Source organism: Saccostrea cucullata, unplaced genomic scaffold, assembly GCF_032062105.1.
Source record: "Saccostrea cucullata isolate Sc308-1 unplaced genomic scaffold, CSIRO_AGI_Scuc_v1 ctg3170, whole genome shotgun sequence".
In the NCBI taxonomy this organism is placed as follows: Eukaryota; Metazoa; Mollusca; class Bivalvia; order Ostreida; family Ostreidae; genus Saccostrea; species Saccostrea cuccullata.
Window position 1 is genome coordinate 1 of NW_026932524.1, and position 24220 is coordinate 24220.

General features: G+C 34.2%; 1 protein-coding gene across 1 annotated transcript; it reads left to right on the forward strand.

The window, feature by feature from the left end:
• Window positions 1–1319: 1319 nt before the first annotated feature.
• Window positions 1320–23367, forward strand: LOC134235336 (uncharacterized). The gene is made up of 3 exons (XM_062717466.1): window positions 1320–2244; window positions 20416–21864; window positions 22601–23367. Exons 1-3 carry the CDS (start codon window positions 1401–1403, stop codon window positions 23365–23367), a joined length of 3060 nt encoding a protein of 1019 aa, XP_062573450.1. The 5' UTR covers window positions 1320–1400.
• Window positions 23368–24220: the final 853 nt, after the last annotated feature.

The window sequence follows — 24220 nt, forward strand, 5'->3', positions numbered from 1 at the left end:
ATTTCTTGGATAGGATTTTTTTTTGACTGGGGTGGACCCCCCCCCCCCACCCCCCTGGAAAAAAAATTCTGGATCCGCGCCTGGAAGAATCTTCAGTTGGAAGGACTGGCAACAAAACTATTTAATATAAAAATGACTTTAAATTTGTTTTAGGCGTGTTTTACTGTATGCTGTTTGATAGCAAAGAACAAAGGAGAAACTAACTGTTAAAATTTGCGTAACCAGTGTGAATTTAACTTAAGATTTTTCCCAGCCATCCCTAAAAAAAAAAGCAAACCATCTCGGTCAGATGTGAAGACTAAAATTTTCAAACCCCACTAATTTACTCAGTTTTGTATTTTGTTGAAGTACAGGATTGTAATATACAGTATTAGGTGTAATACTGTACTCATGAAGATAATACTGCACTAGACAAGTGCAATTTTTAACCGGGCTTATTGCTCCAAGAGCAATTTCCGGCTTATGTGATCCTGTTCAAGGCAGGATGTTAACCCAATAGTCGCCATTTTAAAGTTACGTGCAAAAATATAGTTCTTACTCTCAACCGCTTTTGAGATAATACAAACGCTAAATAAAGCAAAAAAAAAAATAAAACGAAGTGTATCTATATAAAATAAACATTAGTAGTAATGACTTTGAAAACTTCATAAGTCAAAGAACATAGTTCATTAGCGTAAGGATTTTTTATAATCAGTGTTACCGTAGTTCTGTACACATAGGAGGTAAAGCAGGAGAGGGAACCAGACTGGCCTGTTTACATTCAGGTGCGGTACCAGATTAATTCTGATTCTGACAAAATCGGAGCTTGGTGTTAGGATTAAAAAAAAACTCACTGTCAGTGTCTTATCTTTTATATTGATAGTTTTAAAATAATTTTTTCATCAGAACATAAACGTGATTCATGTAAGTAATCCATTCTACTCCCCGGCTTTCTGTACATTCAGCTGCGGTACCAGATTAATTCTGATTCTGACAAAATCGGACCGTGGTATTAGGATGGAAAAACTCACTGTCAGTGTCTTATCATTTATATTGACAGTTTTAAAATAATTTTTTCATCAGAACATAAACGTGATTCATGTAAGAAATCCATTCTACTCTGTAAATAAACCCGGCTCTCTGTACTTCTGAGTACTTTGATTAAAATATGAGACTGTAAAAATTAAAGAATGACATCGAAAAAATGTTTTCACCCAATATTAAGTTTTTATACTTATTGAAGTGAATAAGTTACCACAATGTTTTCATCTTTTATGTTTTTTTTTTAGACAGGAGTCGATGAAACAGAGCATGTGTAAAAGCTGAGGATCTAGACGATGAATTCAGTGCACTAAAGAGCCTATAGTTTTAATCTGGCAAAGAACAGGGACAAACTGTCCATTGAAGTGACTGCCACAGGAATGTCTGAAACAGAGGACAGGGCATCGAGTAAGGACAGTGTTGATGACATAGTCAGGATTCAGGCCCGTCCTTTTGCCGGAAGCTATTCTAAGGAAGAGGATAGCGAATGTGATAAGCGAGGGTGTTTTGACTATTTGTCGTCTACCGTCAAAATCACACCAACAACATCATATCATCTAGACTATGATAAAGCTTCTGAAATTGATTCCGATGAAAATTACATTAAATTGCCTCGGAATGGTAAGGGCAGTGAAAGAGAATCAACATTTCAGGGAGTTCAGATGGGGACGTATTCTCGCCGAACGGTTCCTATTGATGACGATGGCTTTGAAACTGATATCGACAGTGACTCTGATTCCCGAGATCTTCACCAGAGGCTGTACGCCAGGAGTGACCGAAGGCGTCATCAAAACTATTACATACCAATGACCCGCGAATTTTGTGATGATTACGAAAACATAAGTTCTTCACCTTTCTCTTTTGAAAAAAGTCAGAGGGCATATAAAGAAAGATCGAGATCTTCTCTACGGGATGTTGATGAACAGATTAATTTTCCTAAGCATAGCAGTTTTTCCCCTTACATTGGCAGCACTAGAAGGGAATATGTAAAAATTGAGAAAAAGATATATCAGCGTGGAGGGTATGGGAGTGATCCCCCGTTTGGTCAGGGTTTGTACGAGCTTAAAAAGGACGGGAGTTCTATCGGGAAGCTCATGTCTAGTACCAAACACAAAGTAGAGGGACTTCCCGAGGGATTGCCCATCGCACAAAGCCTAGGTCTTGCTGCTAAGGATGAAAAAAAGCAGGAAAAGAAGAATAAAGAGAACAAAATAGGTTTTAAAGGTATGTTCTGTCATGTCCAATAGTCGCTGACTGTATCTGCTCTTTTAGGTTTAGTTATTTTTCTCTGACATCATCAGACTCTGCAGTGTCTCTTTCACACTGCTTTGTTATGTAGTTTTACTAATTATTGGAGGAAATTCAATTATGTCTCCAGATGATTTCTAGTCTTATATTCTCCCTCACTTTGTTCGTCCGAATATAAATTAATTCTATGCTAAGTAATAACAAGAAAGACCATTTTAGGAGTGCTACTCGCTATAATCTTTAATCAATTGACAATCAAATTTATGATATTTTATTTATTTACACATATACTTCAGTTAACTAAACATGCATAAATCGGTATTTCAACAAACAATAAATCTTTTTCCTGAAATTTTATTATTTTGCGTGAATATACGTGTATCGAGGTTATAGCGAGAGTCGATAAAGAATGCATATGACCGAATGTATTTTTAGTTACCTAGTCGCGTGATCTATGAGTATTTTTAGCAATTAAACAATGAAATGAATTTTATTTATATTCTCCCTCACTTTGTTCGTCCGAATATAAATTAATTCTATTCTAAGTAATAACAAGAAAGACCATTTTAGGAGTGCTACTCGCTATAACCTCGAGACAAAGGGCAGTTCATGTTTTATGAAGTTTATGATTATTTATTTATTTTAATCATATACATTTACACTAAATACATTAATAAGTCTGTTTTCTTATATTCCCAAATTTAGAGAAACAGAAGTTTGTGCTTTAACATTATCCTTGATATATCCGTCTTTCGCAAAATCTGTACGCCATCTGCCGTGCTCTTTAATCAACCTGTCGGACACACAGTTGTTAGATGCCGCAGTGGCGCCCCCACTCCTCAAACTGTGTAGACAAAATCCTTTACTGTCCGCGCCAATCTGTGATAATGCTTCTAGAAAATTTTCACTGGATCTGGTATACGACAATGCACGATTTTGTGAAACTAACTTGTACTTTCCTTGTGATTTAAAATAGATCTAAAAACGAATTCATCAGAATCAAACGACAAAACCCAAACTTGCCAAGTCAATATAGTTTAAAAGCCATTTCACTGGACAAGTTGACGAGCCTGTCTTTGAAACAATAACGTTGTTGCCTCTTCTGTAAACGTCTGTCTTTCCACATTCAATATTCAAACTTATATACGTATCGTGAAATTTTAGATTTGACATTCTTAAATTAGCAAGCTCACCGCAGAAAACCCGCAAAACACAATAACACCATTGCACAAATCCTGACATTGAATAGATTTGAAAGATCTGCACCAAATTTTTTCACAATTTGTTATAAATGCTCTACTGTAATACTAGGCTATTTTTCTGTAGTTGGTTTTCCAAGCATTCTCTTTGCTCCTTTTGTCATCATATGAATTAATTTATCATCACACGGATTTTTCTTTAAATTGAACTCATGGAACCACTTGATGCTGTAGATGTGCACAAAATACAGAAAAAGACACACTTTGTTGAACAAAACCACTTAAATAAACTGCTACGGAAGGCACTGATGCTGGAAGATAAGAACACTTATTTTTATTACACCATTCTCTGAATTTTTTAAAATACACTTCATACTTCATACTTCTAGATCTTATTTTTGTAGATGTAGATTTGCTATTTTTAACGATATTCAGGATATGCTGACCTCTACCTTCGAACGTTTTATTCAGTTCTGCAAATTGATGAACATCAGTCCAAGAAGTACCTTTCTAAAATGAGAAAAGCAAATCTTTTAATTAACCCTTTTTTTAATGTCGGTAATTAAACTACATTTCCACTTTTTCTACAAATACCTTAGATTACATATATATATGTCTAAATATACATGTATCACCTCATCACCGTACAATTAATGATTTTTTCTGCTCATGCTGCACTGCTCTCTGACAAATACATATTCATTTTCTTGTATTGGATTCTAAATTTGGCAATGTCTTACAATTTTCATACCAAAATTTTAATTCTGACTTTGCATCGTTAGAAATTTCATAAAATGCATCCAAGTTCTCCTATGACAAATCATCATACACATTTTTCTCGACATCAATTGACAGATATTCCCTAATGCTGGCATAAGTGATATGATCTTACCTAGAATTGATGCAAGATTTCGTGCTGTCGTACGCTTCAGGTCTAAAACTGCATTTTACTTACTATTTTTTCTCTCTTACTTTTTGGCACCTGGATAACACCAGATTCTAAATTCCATGTAAAACCCAACCAGTCCAATATCTGAGATGGAGAAAAACAGATTTTTCATAAATGGAAGAAAACCTGCTTGCAATAGTGTAGAATGTACAGATTCTGCAATATGTTATGTATGCATTTTTCTTTTGTATCACATGCCCACCCATCGTCTAGATACACAATAATCGGAAAACTCTGAGCTCTCCAATGATTCACTAATGTTCGTACAATTTTTGTGAAAATATGCCCGGCCGAAGATAAACCGAAGGGTAAAACTGTAAAAACCAAATATCTGTGGGCACCGTCCATATACCATGAAAAACCAAGAAATTTTTGATGTTCTGAATGTATGTTAACATGATGATATCCTGAACGTAAATCAAATTTGAACATATAATAACCCTTCTTAGCATATTGTTTCGCTTCCTTAACGCCCTCAAATTTTATTCTCTGTTTTTAAGACATATTCATTCACATGCCTTAGATCTAAAACTAGTCTTTGTTTTCTAGAATCACTTGCCGATACTGTCAGTGGATTGACAACATATGGCTTTTCTGAAACCTCTGAAATACACTTGCTGTCAAGTAATTCTCTTATAGCTTTTTCTACAAACTCTGAGTTGTCAAAGGCTGATTTGTTATTTTTAAGACATACGGAGGTAAGCTCTTGTATAAAAGGTATAACATAACCATACTTTACTGTACTTAAAACTAACTCTAATTGATTTAATGTATTTTCCCAAAATTGTGCATTATTTTTCAATCTATTCTTTACAACTTTATCTTTATTCATGAATTCATAATTTTTGCCAAAATACTCAACTTGTTCTGTCTCTATGTTGCTATTCTGCACTGGTACTGGTGGCTGTTGCAGGAGTGTTCGGTTTTCCTCTTGAGAGAATGGGTTTGAATGGACAGAATTTTGCGATGTGCCCTGGCCTCTTGCAATAGAAACACAACCCGTCGTTGTACTAAATGGCGTTCTGCGCTGTGTTTTGAGTGTACATGTCGGTTCTCTGTCCTAAGTTCTGGCTGAAGCCACGGAAAAAAAGGCCCTGGGATTGAATCCTCCTCTCGTAGCTCCTCTGCTGTAAGGCTTGTTAAGTCCTCTTTCTGGATGCCCTTATGACCACTGAACGCAATTTTGTAGCATCCTCTCCTCACCGTTGTCAGCCAAGAGGTCGTCCAAATACTCCTAGACCGTATCCCAGCCATGGCTTTCTGCTATTTTAAGTATCTTATTGCGCTGATTAATGGTAGCAATCTCAGATTTAATAACAGATTCAATATCTTCTTCATTCTCAGACTTAATAATGCGGTCAGAATTAAAGTTAGATTGAATTTTAGTTCCTTCTTGTTTAAATTCAAATTTTGAAGGTTGGCAAGCTCGTGTATCAACATTTGAACCATTTTTGGAACTGTACTCACATTAGTACTTGCTGAAGATTCCGTGCCTTTTCGTAATTTTCCCCCTATTTCAGCTTTTTGGCGTATAAGAGCTTTAATTAATGACGAGTTAAAAAGTGAAACGGCATCTGCTGTAGACATATCTGTTTCGTCCATATTTTCCTGTAACAAATTTTCTTCTTCTTCAAGTCGGTCCGTTTCCATGCTTGTGATTCTCGATTTAATGTGTATCGAGGTTATAGCGAGAGTCGATAAAGAATGCGTATGACAGAATGTATTTATGGTTACCTTGTCACGTGATCTACGAGTATTGTTTAGCAAGTAAACAACGAAATGAATTTTATATAGGTTCTTGATGTTTATAAAGCCAGAACGTTTGGCCATAGAAATGAATTTTCTTATAACCACTTTTTCATGTTTTTCAGCGGTGATCATATGCTAATGCATATCAATGATTTGATTGTATACTGTTTATCGTCCCTCTCCAGAATATTTCACTGATATGGAGACGTCACCATTGCCGGTGAAGGACTGCAAATTTAGGCCTACGCTCGGCACTTACGGCCTTTGAGCAGGGAGGGATCTTTATCGTGCCACACCTGCTGTGACACGAGGTCTCGGTTTATACGGTCTCATCCGAAGGATCGCCCCATTTAGTCGCCTTTTACGACAAGCAAGGGGGTACTGAGGACCTATTCTAACACGGATCCCCAAGGGGCCTAATGCATATCAAAGTAATAATTTAAGGTAATCTTAACAAAGACACATTGAAGGAATTAAAAGATTTTACAAAGTAACGTAAGAATCTCGAATATGGGATGAAAGTATGTTTGAATTACCATTAATACTTACATCAATTACCCTTAATTGATGTTCTTCACGTGCTATGGTTCAAAAAGTATTAGCTATTAAATCTACAGTTTATATCTATTTTCCCCGTCTTATCCATGGGTGCAATTGAACTTATGTTGGTTTTTAATTTTCAGCTGTTGTTCTTTGTCGTTCAAAATAATCCTTTTATATATTCTACAGAGAAGATTGTCCCTTTTCATAAGTATTAAGAATAAAATTAAAATGTGTGAAAGTAGAAGGACGTGTCCCTCAAACCCGCCCCAAAATTTGATGTTTCAATAGCTTTAAGATGAAATAAGATTTTGAAAATATTTTGGTGTGAAAAATTTTTGAGATATTCGAAGGGTTGTGCCTGTAATTGTATTAATTTACGTTTGTGTATAGATGTGCGCTACAGTTACTTTATATGAAACCTATTCGCTTTTAATTTAATTATACTGTAAAATATGTATTATCCTTCATTAATGTATTTAGAAATATGACTTTCTTTTAGTCAGATCACACTTATATAATTCTAATTTTTACATTGACAAGCTTCAATATAAGCTTGATCAACGTCTCAAGCACAGAGAAACTGCGTATCAAACTAGTCTATGACGTCATCTCAGTCAGGACAGCGAGATCAAGGTGCCTTTGATTCTACTTTCAAATAGAGTTATGATGACAAGATAAGTTAGGCATTGATTAGAAGAAATGATTGTAAATGAGAGTTTATGAAAAGTAAGTTAGAATTTATTCGTCGAGATCCATTTGTACAGTTTTACCGTGACGTCATAATCGATTTCCTAAAGCTACGCATCCGATGATGTACCAATTGAAGCCCTTAACCTATTTGCATTTTTGTACTGCGAAAAGGGTCTAACAAAGTAAATGGATAACCTTTATCTTCATTGAAAGAATCCCACAAATGTACACAGGGGACTCTTTCAAAAGTGGATCTCTGTTTTTGTTTGTGTGTGTAAAAGTCCCATGACTAAGAAAGATAACATTCATATTCATATTACTATTTTATTTTGTCTTAATTAATTAACTTATAAGTTATATTCGAATATGCCTTATAATGATGATTAAGTTATGGAAATGTAGTCAAGTTATTAATAGATAGTTTAGTTTGTAGATGTGAAAGAGCTCTCTGTTGTGATGCATCTGTGTCTTCCTTTGCTTGAGTTTGGTCTTGTTGAAAGAACTAAAGTTTCTGTGGTTTATTATTATCCGGAATGACAGGTTGTGACTATGGGTGAATATAATATATATCTGAAAGTACTTAAGATATCTGTAATGGAGAGACATAGGGTTACTGAAATTAACTCACTTATCCGAGACCAGGCTCGTATAAGTGGTAATGTCCGGGTGCTTTGTTTTCACCCGAAGGTGAAATGGTAGCCATTGAGCATAGTTAATGTGACCAAGGGCCAAAAATATGGAATTGGATATGATAAAGATTCTTTGTAAAGGCCTGAAATCTGATTCTCTGAAAGACCTTACATAAGAGAAGACAACGAATTTCAAAAGAGTCCTTGGCCAAAATTTGAATTGTGAAATCATTTAATCTTGTTTTGAGCTCCAAGGAAAATAGGTAATTTATTTCAATTTCATCGCAATTATCGAATTCCTTTGCATTTTGGCATGCCTTTTTATCAAGTTATACAAACAGCAGGCAGTAATCTGATATCTTGCCTTTTTTAGCGCAAGATTAGAAATTGTTATGAAAGACCCAGCAGTTCTGCTTGGGTTAATGTTGTCATCCAGCCGCTTCCTTTCAACAAATTACTCAGCAGTTGGAAAGCTGCCATTTCAATATGCAACCCATAAAACATAATATCAACAAATCTATCTTCACCGTAAATTTTCCGTCATTCTTATTGTATCTTTTTGCAAGAACAATTAAAGGTTGGTTACAAGCCACCACAGGCGTTTGTCTTGGATTTAAAAAGGATGGCAGTGCCTCATTTTATCCATGGAATGCTTCATTTTGGATAGCTATTGATTACCTCATGTTTTATGTCAATACAAAATTGAGTGGTTATCTTTTGTTTAACGAGGCCCGATCTACTTGATCTGCGCATACGTTTTCACGCAGCGTTGTTTCAGGCACGTCACAATACACTTGACTGCCGTCACAATTGAATACAAAAACGTCACAGTTAAAAAGATGTCATATTGCGCTAAAATGTTTCGCTAATCTTTCTACGTGGTAGCTCTATTGACTGTTTATGTTGAAAGCCCGCTCATTCTGGCATTTCTATTACTTACATGTAACAGTTTAAAAAATCATTATGAACTTTGGAACACAATTTATTTTGAGGTATCAATTTAAAAGTACAGATTCATTAATTTTATCTTTTTTAAATTTCAATTTGTGAGTTTAAAAAACAACACTGCAATCAAAAGTAAATGATTTTAGTCTTTCTCTTTGAACATGTTGAAGTGTTTACTTCTGGTAACCTTTTTTTTATTGAAGACATGTGCATGGCTTAGCTTGACTTTTAAAAATAATAAATCTATGAATTATTTAAATGCCACCCCAAATATTTTTTTCTTCAATATATTACATGATATAATTATTAGTAAAATTTGTAATTTTCTAACATTGAACACATGTACACCCCACCCCCCTTTTTCCTCGTAAAACAACGTAATTATATGGTGTTTAGAAAAATAAAGGATGGAGATAAGATTATTTTATAACGTAAGAATAATTTAATCTTAAGAAACTAATATAGTGTAGTATAACAACCATTTGTAGATGTTTTGTAAACCCACTACGAGGTATAAAATATGTACTAGAGTGTAAAATAAGTCCTAGTTTTGTGCTTTGTATTCCTCCTTCTCACTACAATGAAGGCTTCCTCCAATTTTCTTTTCATATATTAAAAGAGGAATGGAAATCGCATGATATATGTGAAAAAGAAAACATTTCATAATATATATATATATATATATATATATATATATATAAAGCACAAATTACAACAACTCTTAAACTAATATAACTGCCCTAAGTGAAGAAACATTAATATAGAAAGCACAGAGAAATTCACTTTTACAAGGATACTCACTTCCGCCCCAGCCCGGGGTTGAACTCTCGACCTACGGAACCTGTCTCCTAGCAGTGCAGAACAGCGCGTTAGACCGCTCGGCTATCTAGGCAAGTTATCTTGCCTAGATAGCCGAGCGGTCTAACGCGCTGTTCTGCACTGCTAGGAGACAGATTCCGTAGGTCGAGAGTTCAACCCCGGGCTGGGGCGGAAGTGAGTATCCTTGTAAAAGTGAATTTCTCCGTGCTTTCTATATATATATATATATATATATATATATATATATATATATATATATATATATCCAAATTTGAAAATTTCACAGTGTCCGGTTTTTATATAGGTAAAATTAAAATAAAAAAGCAACACAGATTAAAACGTTAGTGCTTTCATTACATCTTCAGACGTTTTACAAATGCATACTTAATCCTGACTGCAATGTCTTACAAAACTATTAATACTTTAAAAATCATTATCTATAATTGAATCTGACAGTAAGCAATTAAATGCTTGCAGTTTGTTCACACCTTTGAAACCAAATCCGACATGTGTTTATACTCTTAGCCGGAGAACATCGAAAGGTGACACTCTGTGTGAAAGTTTTATCAGAAATCAAATTAAATCAAACTGTAAAGACTGGGATTAAATTTTTGAATGAAATTTTTCTTTTTATCTCTTCTTTCTGTTATATTGTCTTGAAAAAGTTTATAAAAAGGGAACACTTTAAATTGTCCTTGTCCGCATCTATCAATGTGTTCGCTGAGTTTGATCTTACGGTACTCAGGAACTTGAATATGCTGTTTATGCACGCGAAATCTGGCTCTCAATGTGGTCCCCGTTTCACCGATGTAGAATTGGTTGCATCCTCCGCAAGTAATAACATATATTAAATTTTTGGACTCACATGTCATGTCTGAATTAATAAAGAAATCTTTTCCTTTGAAATTAAATGATGTTCCTTCTCTTAAAACAGAACATGTGCCACATCGCGGATCTTTACACTTTGTCACGGATTTTGTAGATTTCGTTATTTTGGAAGGACAAAGTATTCTTCTGAGGGCTGCCTTTTGCTGACATTGCAGTCAGGATAAAGTATGCATTTGTAAAACGTCTGAAGATGTAATGAAAGCGCTAACGTTTTAATCTGTGTTGCTTTTTTTATTTTAATTTTACCTATATATATATATATATATATATATATATATATATATATATATATATATATATATATATATATATATATATATAAGTAAAAATCCAAAAATATCACAAAACATTTACTGCAAGCATTTTCGCCATGTTCGGCTCTTCAGGCAGTTATACAAATGTCAGGTAGGTTACCTGGTAACGTCAAAAGCATAAAGTTCATTGTGACGTCATAATAGATGTAGGTAGCGTTAAGTTGGCGTAATCGTTAATATACAAATCTTGCACTTTCACACATTATACAAATGAAATTTCAAAATATAAAATATCTATAGTATCATTTGCGATTAAGTTTGGGTTTAAAGAGGTTGATAAAATAGTCTTCTTTTGCCAAACGTAAATTTTCGTTTTCATTTGGAAGTTTATAAAAAGGGAAAATCTTAAATATTCCTTTGCCACATTTTGCGAAATGTTCACAACACGGTGTATTACGCACACTAGAGTCTTTAATTTGTTGTTTGTGCACACGAACCCTGGCATTTAGTTTTCCCGTTTGTCCAATATAATATTCTTTACACGTCGGACAGATGGCACAGTAGATGACGTTTTCCGATTTGCAGTTCATAGATGAGTTGGTTCGAATTTCCATTCCTGATTTAAGTTGGATTTTATTCCCCTCTTCTAAATATATACACGTTCCGCATCTCCCTATATATATATATATATATATATATATATATATATATATATATATATATATATATATATATATATATATATATATATATATATATATATATATATATATATATATATTTCAATTTGTCGATTTCTTTGTTTATGGTGTTTTGTATGCAATTGTACGGAAGCCCATTTAGGACCTACCAAAAATATTTTTGAATTCGTTATAACGATTTTTAGAATTCATTATAAGGAATTTAATTTGTTATAACAGATTTTTAGGTCACCTGAGTAACTCAGGTGACCTATTGCTATCCGTTTTCGTCCGTCGTCGTGCGTCATGTGTCGTGCATCGTGTGTTAACATTTGAACATTTTCAGCTTCTTCTCTGAAACCACTGAATCAATTTCAACCAAATTTGGTATACAGCATCTATGGGTGGAGGGGAACACAAATTGTGAATTTCATGGTCCCCGCCCCCTGGGGCCTGAGGGGTGGGGCCAAAACCACTAAAATTAATGAAATCTTTAAAAATCTTCTTCTTTACTCCTGGACATCAAGCAGGCAAACTATTGGCATGAATGTAATGAGCATTGAGTCCTCTACCAAAATTGTGAAATTCATGGCCGCAGGGTCAGGGGTTCTAGTGCTAGGGTGGGGCTCTATAGATTATAAAGTGAAATTGCATTATTTCTTTGAAAATCTTCTTCTCTGCTCCTGGGTATTAAATGCACTAACTAAGCACATAGTTATGATGAGCAAGAGTGCCTCTTCCAGATTTGTGAATTTCATGGCCCCAGGGTTCAGGGGTTCTGGTGTTAGGGCGGGGCTCTATAGATTATACAGTGAAAATGCATTATTTCTTTGAAAATCTTCTTCTCTGCTCCTGGGTATTTAATAAACAAATTAAGCACATAGTTATGATGAGCAAGAGTGCCTCTTCCAGATTTGTGAATTTTATGGCCCCAGGGTCAGGGGTTCTGGTGTTAGGGCGGGGCTTTATAGATTATATAGTGAAAATGCATTATTTCTTTGAAAATCTTCTTCTCTGCTCCTGGGTATTAGATAAACTAACTAAGCACATAGTTATGATGAGCAAGAGTGCCTCTTCCAGATTTGTGAATTTTATGGCCCCAGGGTCAGGGGTTCTGGTGTTAGGGCGGGGCTCTATAGATAATATAGTGAAAATGCATTATTTCTTTGAAAATCTTCTACTCTGCTCCTGGGTATTAAATATACTAACTAAGCACATAGTTATGATGAGCAAGAGTGCCTCTTCCAGATTTGTGAATTTTATGGCCCCAGGGTCAGGGGTTCTGGTGTTAAGGCGGGGCTCTATAGATTATATAGTGAAAATGCATTATTTCTTTGAAAATCTTCTTCTCTGCTCCTGGGTATTAAATACACTAAATAAGCACATAGTTATGATGAGCAAGAGTGCCTCTTCCAGATTTGTGAATTTTATGGCCCCAGGGTCAGGGGTTCTGGTGTTAGGGCGAGGCTCTATTGATTATATAGTAAAAATACATCTATTCTTTGTAAATATTTTTCTTTGCTTCTGGGTTTTAAGCCAATGATCCAAGTATATATATATTTATGATGAAGAAAGGTGCATCTAGCAAAGTGGTTTTTAATGCCTCCAGGGTCAAAGGGGGGGGGGTGGTTACATAGCCTGAAAATAAATTAATGCTTTGAAATCTGCTCTTTGGTATTAATCAACCATTTTATGATAAAATTTGCAAAATTTTGAAATATATGGCCCTGGGTCAGTGGTTCCTTTGGGGTGAGGTGCACAACTGGTTATAAAGTGGAAGTGCATTTTCTCTTTGTTACTCTGATCTACCTCTGGGTATTAAGTAAATAGAGTAAGCATGCTAAGTTAATAATTATGATAAGCAATGGTGCCTCTTTCAAAATTGTAAACTGTGAATTTCATGGCCTCCGGTTTAAACACGAACCAAATTTAATTGTTTGAAAGTTGTTGCACAATACTCAGGTGACCTATAAGGCCCGTGGGCCTCTTGTTAGAATTCGTTTTAACGAATTTAATTTGTTATAACATATTTTTAGAATTCGTTATAACGTTATAAATTTGATTTGTTATAACAGATTCATTGAAATCGTTATAACGAATTTAATCTGTTATTACAGATTCGTTGAATTCATTATAACGAATTTAATCTGTAATTACAGATTTGTTGAATTTGTTATAACCAATTCAAGAATTTCGTTATAACGAATTCAACAAATATGTAATAACATATTAAATTCGTTATAACGAATTCAACAAATCTGTAATAACAGATTAAATTCGTTATAACGAATTCAATGAATCTGTTATAACAAATTAAATTCATTATAACGAATTCTAAACATCTGTAATAACAGATTAAATTCGTCATAACGAATTCCATAAATCTGTAATAACAAATTAAACATGTTAAATTCGTTATTACGAATTCAGTAATTCTGTTATAACAAATTAAACTCGTTATAACGAATTCTAAAAATCGTTATAACGAATTCAAAAATTTTTTTAATAGGTCTTAAATGGGCTTCCGTACAATTGTGTATAAAAACACGAAAAAATGATCCTTATCTTGAAAGTGTCCCCATTTCACTACAATAAAGGCAAGTTAACGAAATTTCATTCTAATTTTCCTTAGCACAATACATGCAAATATGTTTTCAAGAATGAATTTTTTTTTATCAATTTGCTTTCATAATTTTCAACTGCTAGTAGATTGGGCCCCGTTAACGTCCCTTGAAGGATTATTTCACTCATTAAGATTAAAAGTTGCTTAAAAGAATATTTCACTCAATGAGATCTTCAGTCCCTGGAGGATTATTTCATTTATTGAGATGTTTCGTGTTTGCCCTGCTCCTATTTTGTATTGGTTTATGGACTTTGAAATTGGAATACTGTTCGTTATCTCCATATCCTTCTTGTGATATTTGACTGGTGTTTTATGCTCCGAGAATGGAGGAATATGTGTAACTTGTATTGATTTTGCTCTACCTAAACTCTTACTTTCTTCAACATTGTGACTTTTTAATATTTCTGTTTCAATAATTTCCCTATGCAAGGTCATTGTTTTATTTTCTAAATCTAGTCTAGCATGGTTTTATTTTAAGAAGTCAATACCTAAGATAATAGGATGAAGAAGACGTTCAAACACACGAGATCTACCGAGATTAATAAAATGGGTTTTTATGATGAAAGACTATACACCTTTGGCTATTTAATCACATAAGTACTATATCATACATACATCACATGGTGTCACAAGCATAAAGAAATGGTTCCTAAAAGTGTACAAAAGCTAGTGACTATTCAACATCAACTGTCGTGTAAGGAGTTGGCCTTCCTCTTCTTGGGTTCTGCCTAACGTCTTGGGAAGGATATGGAGATAACGAACAGTATTCAATCTCAAAGTCCATTAAACAATATACATAATAAGAGCAGAGTAAACACGGACCTCCGAAACATCAGAGGTGGGATCAGGTGCCATGGAGGAGCGAGCATCCCCTGCCGACCGGTCACACCCGCCGTGTGCTCGTTGTCATGATCAGGAAATAACGGAAAAAATCCGTCGTCAATTCAGTGTATAAATAATGGACTAACAATTGGTATGAAAAACGTCAGTCAGTATTTGACTCGCAAGCTACAGATAAGAGATACACCCAGATTCTTCTCCACCACATTGTGACCGCCAGTCGGGGAGGGTAGGGGTCCGTCCGGAATGAGTAGTGCACCCTTCAACACTTTGTCACGCAGTAACTATCAGCACTGTTAAGGCTCACTATGAGAAATCAACGGAATTAGAAGTGCAAAAACGGGAATTGTTTTTAAAACTGAATTTATGTTTATTCAGCTGTTTTATTATCACAGAACTTAAATACTAATGAAAATAGCATCGTATAACCTGCTCTCTACTGTATGAAGTTTGGTCCCATCGAATGAATGCATAGTACGTGTACTGAATGTTGGTTATTAACAAATTTCAATATTGCAAGGGCTTACTTTATTTAATAATAAAAATTAAAGCTATCAATTGTCTCTGTATACTTATAAAGTTCTGCTCTCGCTTTAAAGAAAGCAGCAGCACTTTTCAAGTTAAGGAACATATCCTTTAATTATATTCAAAAAATGGTTAATATTTATTGAGTGTATGCCTTTGCGAAAGAACGATTTAATGAGGCACATCGATGTACAATATATCTAACCTAAACATAAAAACACGACAACATTATTTAAATACATTCTCTCGAATGTTACGAGGGGCGTTCAATAATAATGTCATTGGGGCTCGGAAAGAAACAAAAACACTTTTATATGACTAAGTCTTAGTGATTTAACTAAAATATTCTCTTTCACAATTAAAACGCATATCCGTAACATTTTCATTCAATTTCTAATTGTTTTTTGAACACATTTTTGAGTGTGACCCTTCGTATACTGAAATATGGCAGATCCTATGATTTGCTGTACTTGTTTTTTTCTTTCTGATAGATGTTTTTCTAAGTTTAGGAAATGAAACAAAGCAAAGGTTGAAACATCTGGCAAATTTTGTTGGTGTGACAAAACATTAACTTTTCTGTTTATCCCCAAAACTCCTTTACTCTTCATGGCCTGAGGATTTGGACGCCGTCATGAAGACATTTAATGTAGTGAATTCCTCTTTCTGTTTCCTTCCTCTCTTAAACCTTTCATTTTTTGCAAAAAAGTGTTTTGTAGACTCCTCCAGAAATTGAACTTCCTCCCGGAATATGAATTTGAACAACAAGACAGTTAATATTTAAGAAAATTGCAAATTAAAACTGTTTTATGCTCTTGCAATTCTTTGCTCTTCTTAGGCCTTTGCAGTTTTGTCAAGTGCATCTTACTGTAAATTCGTTTTGAGGGCTTAAAGCAAAGTGGATTCAAGTTTCATTATCTGTTAGAATTTCAAACAAACGTGGATAAGTACATTTTTTGATTTTTTAAAATAATTGTTTGGATATTCCTACACACTGTCGGTTTCACTTTTGACTATTAAACTTTTTTACTGTAAAATGTTTCTTTAAAACAGTATGAACTATCCCCAAAATGATTTTGATCAATTTTGCTATGTGTCTGGGCACTGTCTTAAAGTAAATAAAACATAATCAGTGATAATTTGTTGAAATTTCGCAAATTTACATCGGTTGTTGTAAGTTATTGTTGCCAAGGACGGTTACCATTTTTGATGCCCATAATATAATTTTTGTTTATTGAAATCTACGTGTTCATCTGTCTATAAAACAGGCATTGGTTGCTGTAAATTTCACATATTTCAATTAATACATTTTTGGGATATTAACAAGTTTTACAGCTACTTAAGTGAAGCGTTTAAATTTACATTAGTTTACGGATTCTTGACCATTCATTTTTAATGCAGTGTCTCGAATAGCCCTTGTTTTCCAGCTTCCCACGATGAAATAATACGATGAAAAGTGGTCAAACAAACTGTTATCAATTCATTAAAGATTTAATAATGAGAGAAAGACAAGCTTTATGTCATATGACTACTATGTTGTATGTCATCGAGCTAATGACATTATTTATTGAACGTCTCTCGTAATGAATAGTCGCACTAAACAAAGGATATACATTCGTAAAAATAGTCTATTTAAAACATGTAAATAATACAGTGAAACTTGTCTTATCCGACACCTGAATAATCCGACAAACTGTGAATTCTGACGTCATTCCCATTTAAGTATTTTCCTTGGTTTTAACACTGCAATCCGACACCCTGTCTATTCCGACACAAATTTGTCTCCCAGTGCATGTCAGATTAGTCATGTTTCACTGTATTCTGTTTTATAATAAAAGGCATTTGTCATTGTTAATAAATTCCTAAATCTGCCTCTCACAGTTCATGAAATACGTCATTTTATTCCAAAATAACGTCATGATTGACAAGTTCATAGAGATCAGTGATTTGTTTATAACCAGCTGTATGGGATTTAACTAGCAACTTTTTTAATGCATTGATAAGTTTTTAGGTCACCTGAGTAAACTCAGGTGACCTATTGCTATCTGTTTTTGTCCGTCGTCGTCCGTCGTCCGTCGTGCGTCGTGCGTTAACATTTGAACATTTTCAGCTTCTTCTCTGCAACCACTGAACCAATTTCAACCAAATTTGGCACAAAGCATCTATGGGTAAAGGGAAACAAAAATTGTGAATTTCATGATCCCTACCCCCCTGGGGCCTGAGGGGTGGGGCCAAAACCACGAAAATTAATGCAATCTTTAAAAATCTTCTTCTTTACTCCTGGACATCAAGCAGTCAAACTGTTTGCATGATTGTAATCAGCAATGAGTCCTCTACCAAAATTGTAAAATTCATGGCCCTGGGGTCAGGGGTTCTAGTGCTGGGGGCTTAATAAGTAGGTAGTGAAAATGCATTATTTCTTTGAAAATCTTCTTCTCTGCTCCTGGGTATCAAATAAACCAACTAAGTACATAGTTATGATGAGCAAGAGTGCCTCTACCAAAATTATGAATTTTATGGCCCCAGGGTCAGGGGTTCTGGTGTTAGGGCGGGGCTCTATTGATTATATATAGTGAAAATACATGAATTCTTTGAAAATCTTCTCCTCTGCTCCTGGGTATTAAATAAACTAACTAAGTACATAGTTATGATGAGCAAGAGTGCCTCTACCAAAATTGTGAATTTTATGGCCCCAGGGTCAGGGGTTCTTGTTTTAGGGTGGGGCTCTAATGATTATATAGTGAAATGCATGAATTCTTTGAACATCCTGGTTAATATGCTAATGATCTAATTACATATTTAAGGCCAGGATTTATTTTATTTTCAGTTTTACAAACCCTACGCTCAAGGTTTTGAATGTTCAGAAAAAAATAAAACAATTTTTTTCTTTTCGATGTCAAATTTGGGTCGGGATCGAGATTTCACATTTACGAACTCGCACTTCCGGTTTTAAGATGAAGCGGCTGGTAAATAAAGCGAGATCTGAAAGATAGCTTGGTTTAATGTAAAATTCATCGATACGAGTGCCATTCAAAAAGTTTCACCTGTTCAAAGAACAAATAAAATGCTGACGACTTTGTTGCACAATGACATGCTGGTGAGATAATTATGTATTCGTTTCAAAAGTATCTGTCTGTAAATTATTTTCCTCCCCCAGGTTTTAAACTGCCCGTGGTAGCTGTTGCATATTGCCAGCGGGCAGCAACATTGTTTCGGTCTCTGTTATAGCTTACAGTCTAAGCATCATTCTTCAGAAAAGGGTTGCTTATGCATCAGATGTAATGAATAAAACTATGGGAGAAGTTCAGTCCATTTGAGGAAGAAATTGTTAAGGCAAGAATATACAAATATATACAGGCATGTAGTATCATTTGTATCAGCCAGAAAAATTATTTTACACTTGATTGAAAAAATGTTCACCCTACACCCCCTGTCTGTTTTATGATAGGATTAAATTTTAGAACAATGTCTACACATTCACCTAACACATATTAAAAAAATGAAGATATATTGAAAGACTTTTAAAGAATTGATTTTTTAAAATATATTTTGACCAACATCACGAAATTTATATAACTGGCCCAAACTGGCAGATGATGAAATAAGCAATGTTTTACTTTCCTATTTGTAAGCATTATGTGTCCAGTGGTAAGGAGCCTATTATAATAGCATAAAAAAAAGAATGTACAAATGTTAATAATTGATTTATCAAAAAAAAATTTTGATTTCCTTCTCCTTTGGGACTTTTTTATTCTCATGTTCAAAACTAAACCTAAACAAAAAAAAAAATGCTGGCTTTATAATGAAGAAAGGTGCCTCTTTCAAAATAGATACTTTCAGGGACGCTGGGTCAGGGGTACCAGGGGGGTACTTTGACTAAAAATAAATTAATGCTTTGAAATCTGCCCTTTGATAAGCAATGGTGCCTTCTTCAAAATTTGTGAATTTCATGGCTTTTGGATTAAAACACGAGCCAAATACAATCGCTGGAAAGTTGTTACATGATACTCAGGTGACCTATAAGGCCCGTGGGTCTCTTGTTTGTTGTTTATTATGTTAATACAGTTTAAAGTTGCAAATTATTTCATTTTTTGGTATTATGAGGAATACATAAAAGTCATATATTTGTGTGACGTCACAGTAAAATTTACCCGTATATATTAGGCCCCGCCTCCTTTTTTCAGCCTTAACAATGCTGCGTATAAGGCTTGATTACTGTCCTTGACATCAAACCATCAAGGATTTTGGACATAGATACAAATGTTTTTTCCAGTTTTCATAACAGAAATATGTACATTTTATATACACATCTATGGCTGGATCTGCTAGCTACTGTCCCTAACTATTGCTAACTCTATCGTTAACTCTTGACTTTTGCTTACACTGATTTTTTTAAACATTTTACATATACATATATGATTGCTTTTGAGTTTATCTAAATAATTAATATGATTTACTCAAATGGTCATGTCAATGAAAGAGTAGATGACATGGACAGGTAGATTGATAATTATTGTCACACCTGTCGTACCTCAAAAATAAATAAATAGGCAACTTAATTGAATTCAGAGATTAAATAATTACACCTCAAAGGGATTATTAATGATAAGATAGTCAATTATAAATTAAGTAAAGACATTTTGTATGACTCCTAAATAACCTTTTGGTTAGTGACTTAACAAAGAAGCAGTGACCATCAGGTATTGCAGATTGAATAGATGTAGGATGGGACAACAATCTGCGATCAGATTAACATTGTGTGATTTAAAGGCAAATCTAGGAAATAAATTTTATTGAGTTTAATCATTTCATTGCAGATATTGAAGAAAAGACCTCACTTCAGGTAAACTCGTCTTTCGACAAAACACTTGAACAGCTCAGAAAAAATGGAGAAGCTGGAATTAGAATCCAAAGACTAATCGATTCTATAAATATTGAACAAACTTATCCTCAGCAATATCACAAAGATCAGACGAAGACTACTGAATATGAGAACATCATTCAGAGAGTTGATTATCTGGACTGTTCTGGTCTGGATTTTAGTAATGCCGAAAAGCAGATGAAAGATTTTGTACCATTTTCTGAATTCCATGTTGAGGATTTTTTTAGCTGGATGATGGGCTGTGATGAAGTCTTACAAAAAACGCAATCTGCAAAATGTCGAGCCATTTTATCCACTTTATTTGCTGCATATACCAAAGCAGCAATAATTGAGTTCAAACCCAAAATCATTTCTTTGATTACTGATCGCTGCATGGATTACGCCATTGAAAGCAAAAACCACATATTAGTTTTAGAGCTAGTGAAGTCATACATGTTTAATGTTGATTTCAATTTGCAAAAACGTTTTGAAGGGAAGAAGATAAATTCTGTTGTAAAGGACACTCTCTTGCAAGCAGCAAAATACGTGATTTTTAGAAAATGCCCAAGGCTTCAACAAAATTCAATCAGTCTATCTTTTTGTTACGAATGCAAGCTGAAAAGTAGGCTTGTGATGATGATGTCATACAAAGGAATTATAGAAATGAAAGACGGAATCCCCGAGAAAGCCATGGGGGTTAATCTGGTGCTGTATAACTATACACAACCATCTGATGAAGCATATACTGTCTTTAATTCTACTGAGGCTTCTTCCGCGATAAAATTGCCTGTTATTGCAGAAAGAGAAGCAAGAAAACTTTTTATCAGGCATTCCAACCTAACTCTGATATCAGCATCCCCATTTAAATCAACAGGATATTCAAAAGGAAAGCATAAGGTTGTCCGAAAACCGTGCATAAGTCTATTGTGTCTACATAAAGGATATATTCCGTTTGGAGAAAAAGAGTTTCCAAAACAAATCAATGGATTTGATGTAGATGTGCAGGAGGGATATTGTTCTTTTGGAAGTGGTAGATCTATAGACTTTGGGGGACATATTCGTCGTGCAAGAGGAATAAACACACCAGGAAATGGAAGCATTGGGGGTTTCGTTGATTTGTCAAATGATGCAGTTGGTTTAATAACATGTGCCCATGTTGTATTTTCATCAGATGAATTGAAAATATCGAATGCTTATATAGATAAATATGTGCTTGACAATGATACTGATTTAGAAGTAGAGGTATTTGATAAAAGTCAACATAAATTTCAAGTGTGTGGTTGTATTGTGAATAAATGTTTTCCATATTTATCCAATGAAAATTCAGTTGACGCCGCCTTGATTCAACTTGACCCAACTGTAAACGAATTCGAATTTCCAGTAACTGATCAACTTTATTCAGCAGGTAAGTTGTTTGAATGTTTTATATTCTATCTTGGCACCAGATTTAAAGCTTGATCACAAAATTTTGGATGGCAATTATTGATTGTTTTTCAATTGTCTATTTGCTTATTGACAATCTGTTTGAACCGATTCCTTCTCATTTTTCAATGTCACGATTTTAGTTTGTTTTGCAAATTCTACTATTTTAAACTTACACGATATTAATTAAATATTTAGATGATGCCTAGAAATATATGTATCTGTCCCCATTGCAGTTGCTGTAAAATCTTGATCATATTTAAATAAGTATCATTCCAAAGAATAAAGAGAACAGTTTCACATATCTTTAAAAATTATGGATTTTTTTTTCAATATTATGATATCGGAAATGAGGCCTTGAAAACACTAAAATTGTCATCTCTTTCTCATAAGAAAGAAGTTTTAAAGTGTTACGGATATTCGTTCAAAGCCATTCAGTAGCTGAATGTTATTTTGATGAAGCAAAAAAGCAATCAAATCGAAAAAAAAGTTTTTAAACCATTTGGTGCAATGTATATTCAAATTTGAGAACACAGCAAAAAGTGAAATGATATCCCATCAAACTGTAATTATGTTAGTATTTTCAATGTTTTAACATAATAAAGTTAAATAAAGAGAGTATTAAAAATAATTTTGCTTCAGAAATATAAACGTTAAATGTCCTCTGTCTTTTGCCAAATTATTTTCTGAAGAATCAAAAATTTTTTTTTCAATTCCAGGTTTTGACCCGAATAAACCACCAAGATTTACTGGAGAAGTTGTAAATGTACCAGACCCTGATCCTATTTACAAAGTAAGCAGCAGAATTCCAGATAAATCGGACAGTGTCGTAAAATATGGGAGTAAAACAAAATTCACTATTGGAAATCTCTACATCAATGGAGTCCATATCCGCTTCGTGGACGATACTGGAAACTTGCCAGACAATACCATTGCTGTTATGTGCAACCAAATTGAAATTCAAAGCCTTCCACATGGAACATTTTTTGAACCCGGTGATTCTGGAGCCTTTGTCTTCTGTATCAACCCTGATAAGACACTGAGCTGTCTTGGGATGGCTATTGGTTCTACCACAAAAGGGTCCTGTTTTGTTACTCCAATGACCAGGATTTTAGATTCTTTTCGTCTCCCTCATATATTAAAGCCAGGTCCTTTATTGTCCTCTGAGAACATAGCAAGAGCGTCGGAAAATCCTTTAAGTGCTCAAATATCACAACAGAATAATGCTTCGTCTGAACTTTCTTTAGAAGCAATACTGTTGCAATTGCAATTGTCAATAACAGATATACAAAATCAACAAACAAACATTCAATCAAGTGTGCAAAAAGATGTTGGAAAATTGAGAAAGGAAGTTCAAGCAGAAGTTGGAAATTTGAGAAGGCAAGTTGAAAAGGAAGTTGGGTATTTAAAAACTCAAGTTAAAGAAATGAAAGGGGAATTACAGACTAGGACATCTGGTTCATCGCTTGACATCAATCAGAATTAAAAACTTTTTGAGCATCTTGTATTGAACCCTGTACATAATGTATAGAAACAAGAGCCTTGAAATAATCATCTGATAAATTGTGGAGCCTTAAACCTTTATTTGAAGCATCTTATTATCGTGTGTATGAAGATCAAGCCTTGAAAATCCATAATGTATAAGGTCATTATGGCATTAATTTTTGTTATTACACTTTAAGAACCAAAGATGCATCAGGTGACAAAGTTTAATGATTATCTTAAATACAAGGGCTATTCATGAAATAGTGAGACTTCTTCAATAAAAAAAAATAACATGATTCTTTTTTATTTTATTTACACCTCTTCAAAATAATCACTTTTTACTTAAACACACCTTTGAAGTCTTTTTAAACGCTTTGCTGCTCTTGAGAAAAAGATTTTAAAATTTTCCCCTTATATTTCTAATTTAACATTGCTTGTTCATTCCGGTCCCGCCCTAGCCCCGGGGTCATGATTTGAACAAACTTAAATCTACACTACTTGAGGATACTTCCATATAAATATGATCAATCTTGGCTTCGCTGTTCTTAAGAAGAAGATTTTCATTGATTTTTCCCAGTGTATTCTCTGTAAAACATCGATTGTCCATTGTTGCCCGGCATTGATTTGAACAAATCTAAATCTATAATACCTGAGTATGCTTCCATATTCATGTACATGTAAATTTGACAAATAAATGCTTTGCTGTTCTTGAGAAAAAGATTTTAAAAAAATATTCCAATATATTTTAAAGTAAAATTTTGCTTGTCCATTTTGGCCCCGCCCTGGCTCCGGAGTCATGCTCTCAACAAACTTCAATTTACACTACCTAATGCTTCCGTTCAAATATGACCAAT

Coding starts and splice junctions, on each gene's coding strand:
- LOC134235336 (XM_062717466.1), top strand. CDS start 1,401: ATGTCTGAAACAGAGGACAGGGCATCGAGTAAGGACAGTGTTGATGAC. Junction 2,245..20,415: donor GAACAAAATAGGTTTTAAAG/GTATGTTCTGTC, acceptor ATTTCATTGCAG/ATATTGAAGAAAAGACCTCA. Junction 21,865..22,600: donor TGATCAACTTTATTCAGCAG/GTAAGTTGTTTG, acceptor TTTCAATTCCAG/GTTTTGACCCGAATAAACCA.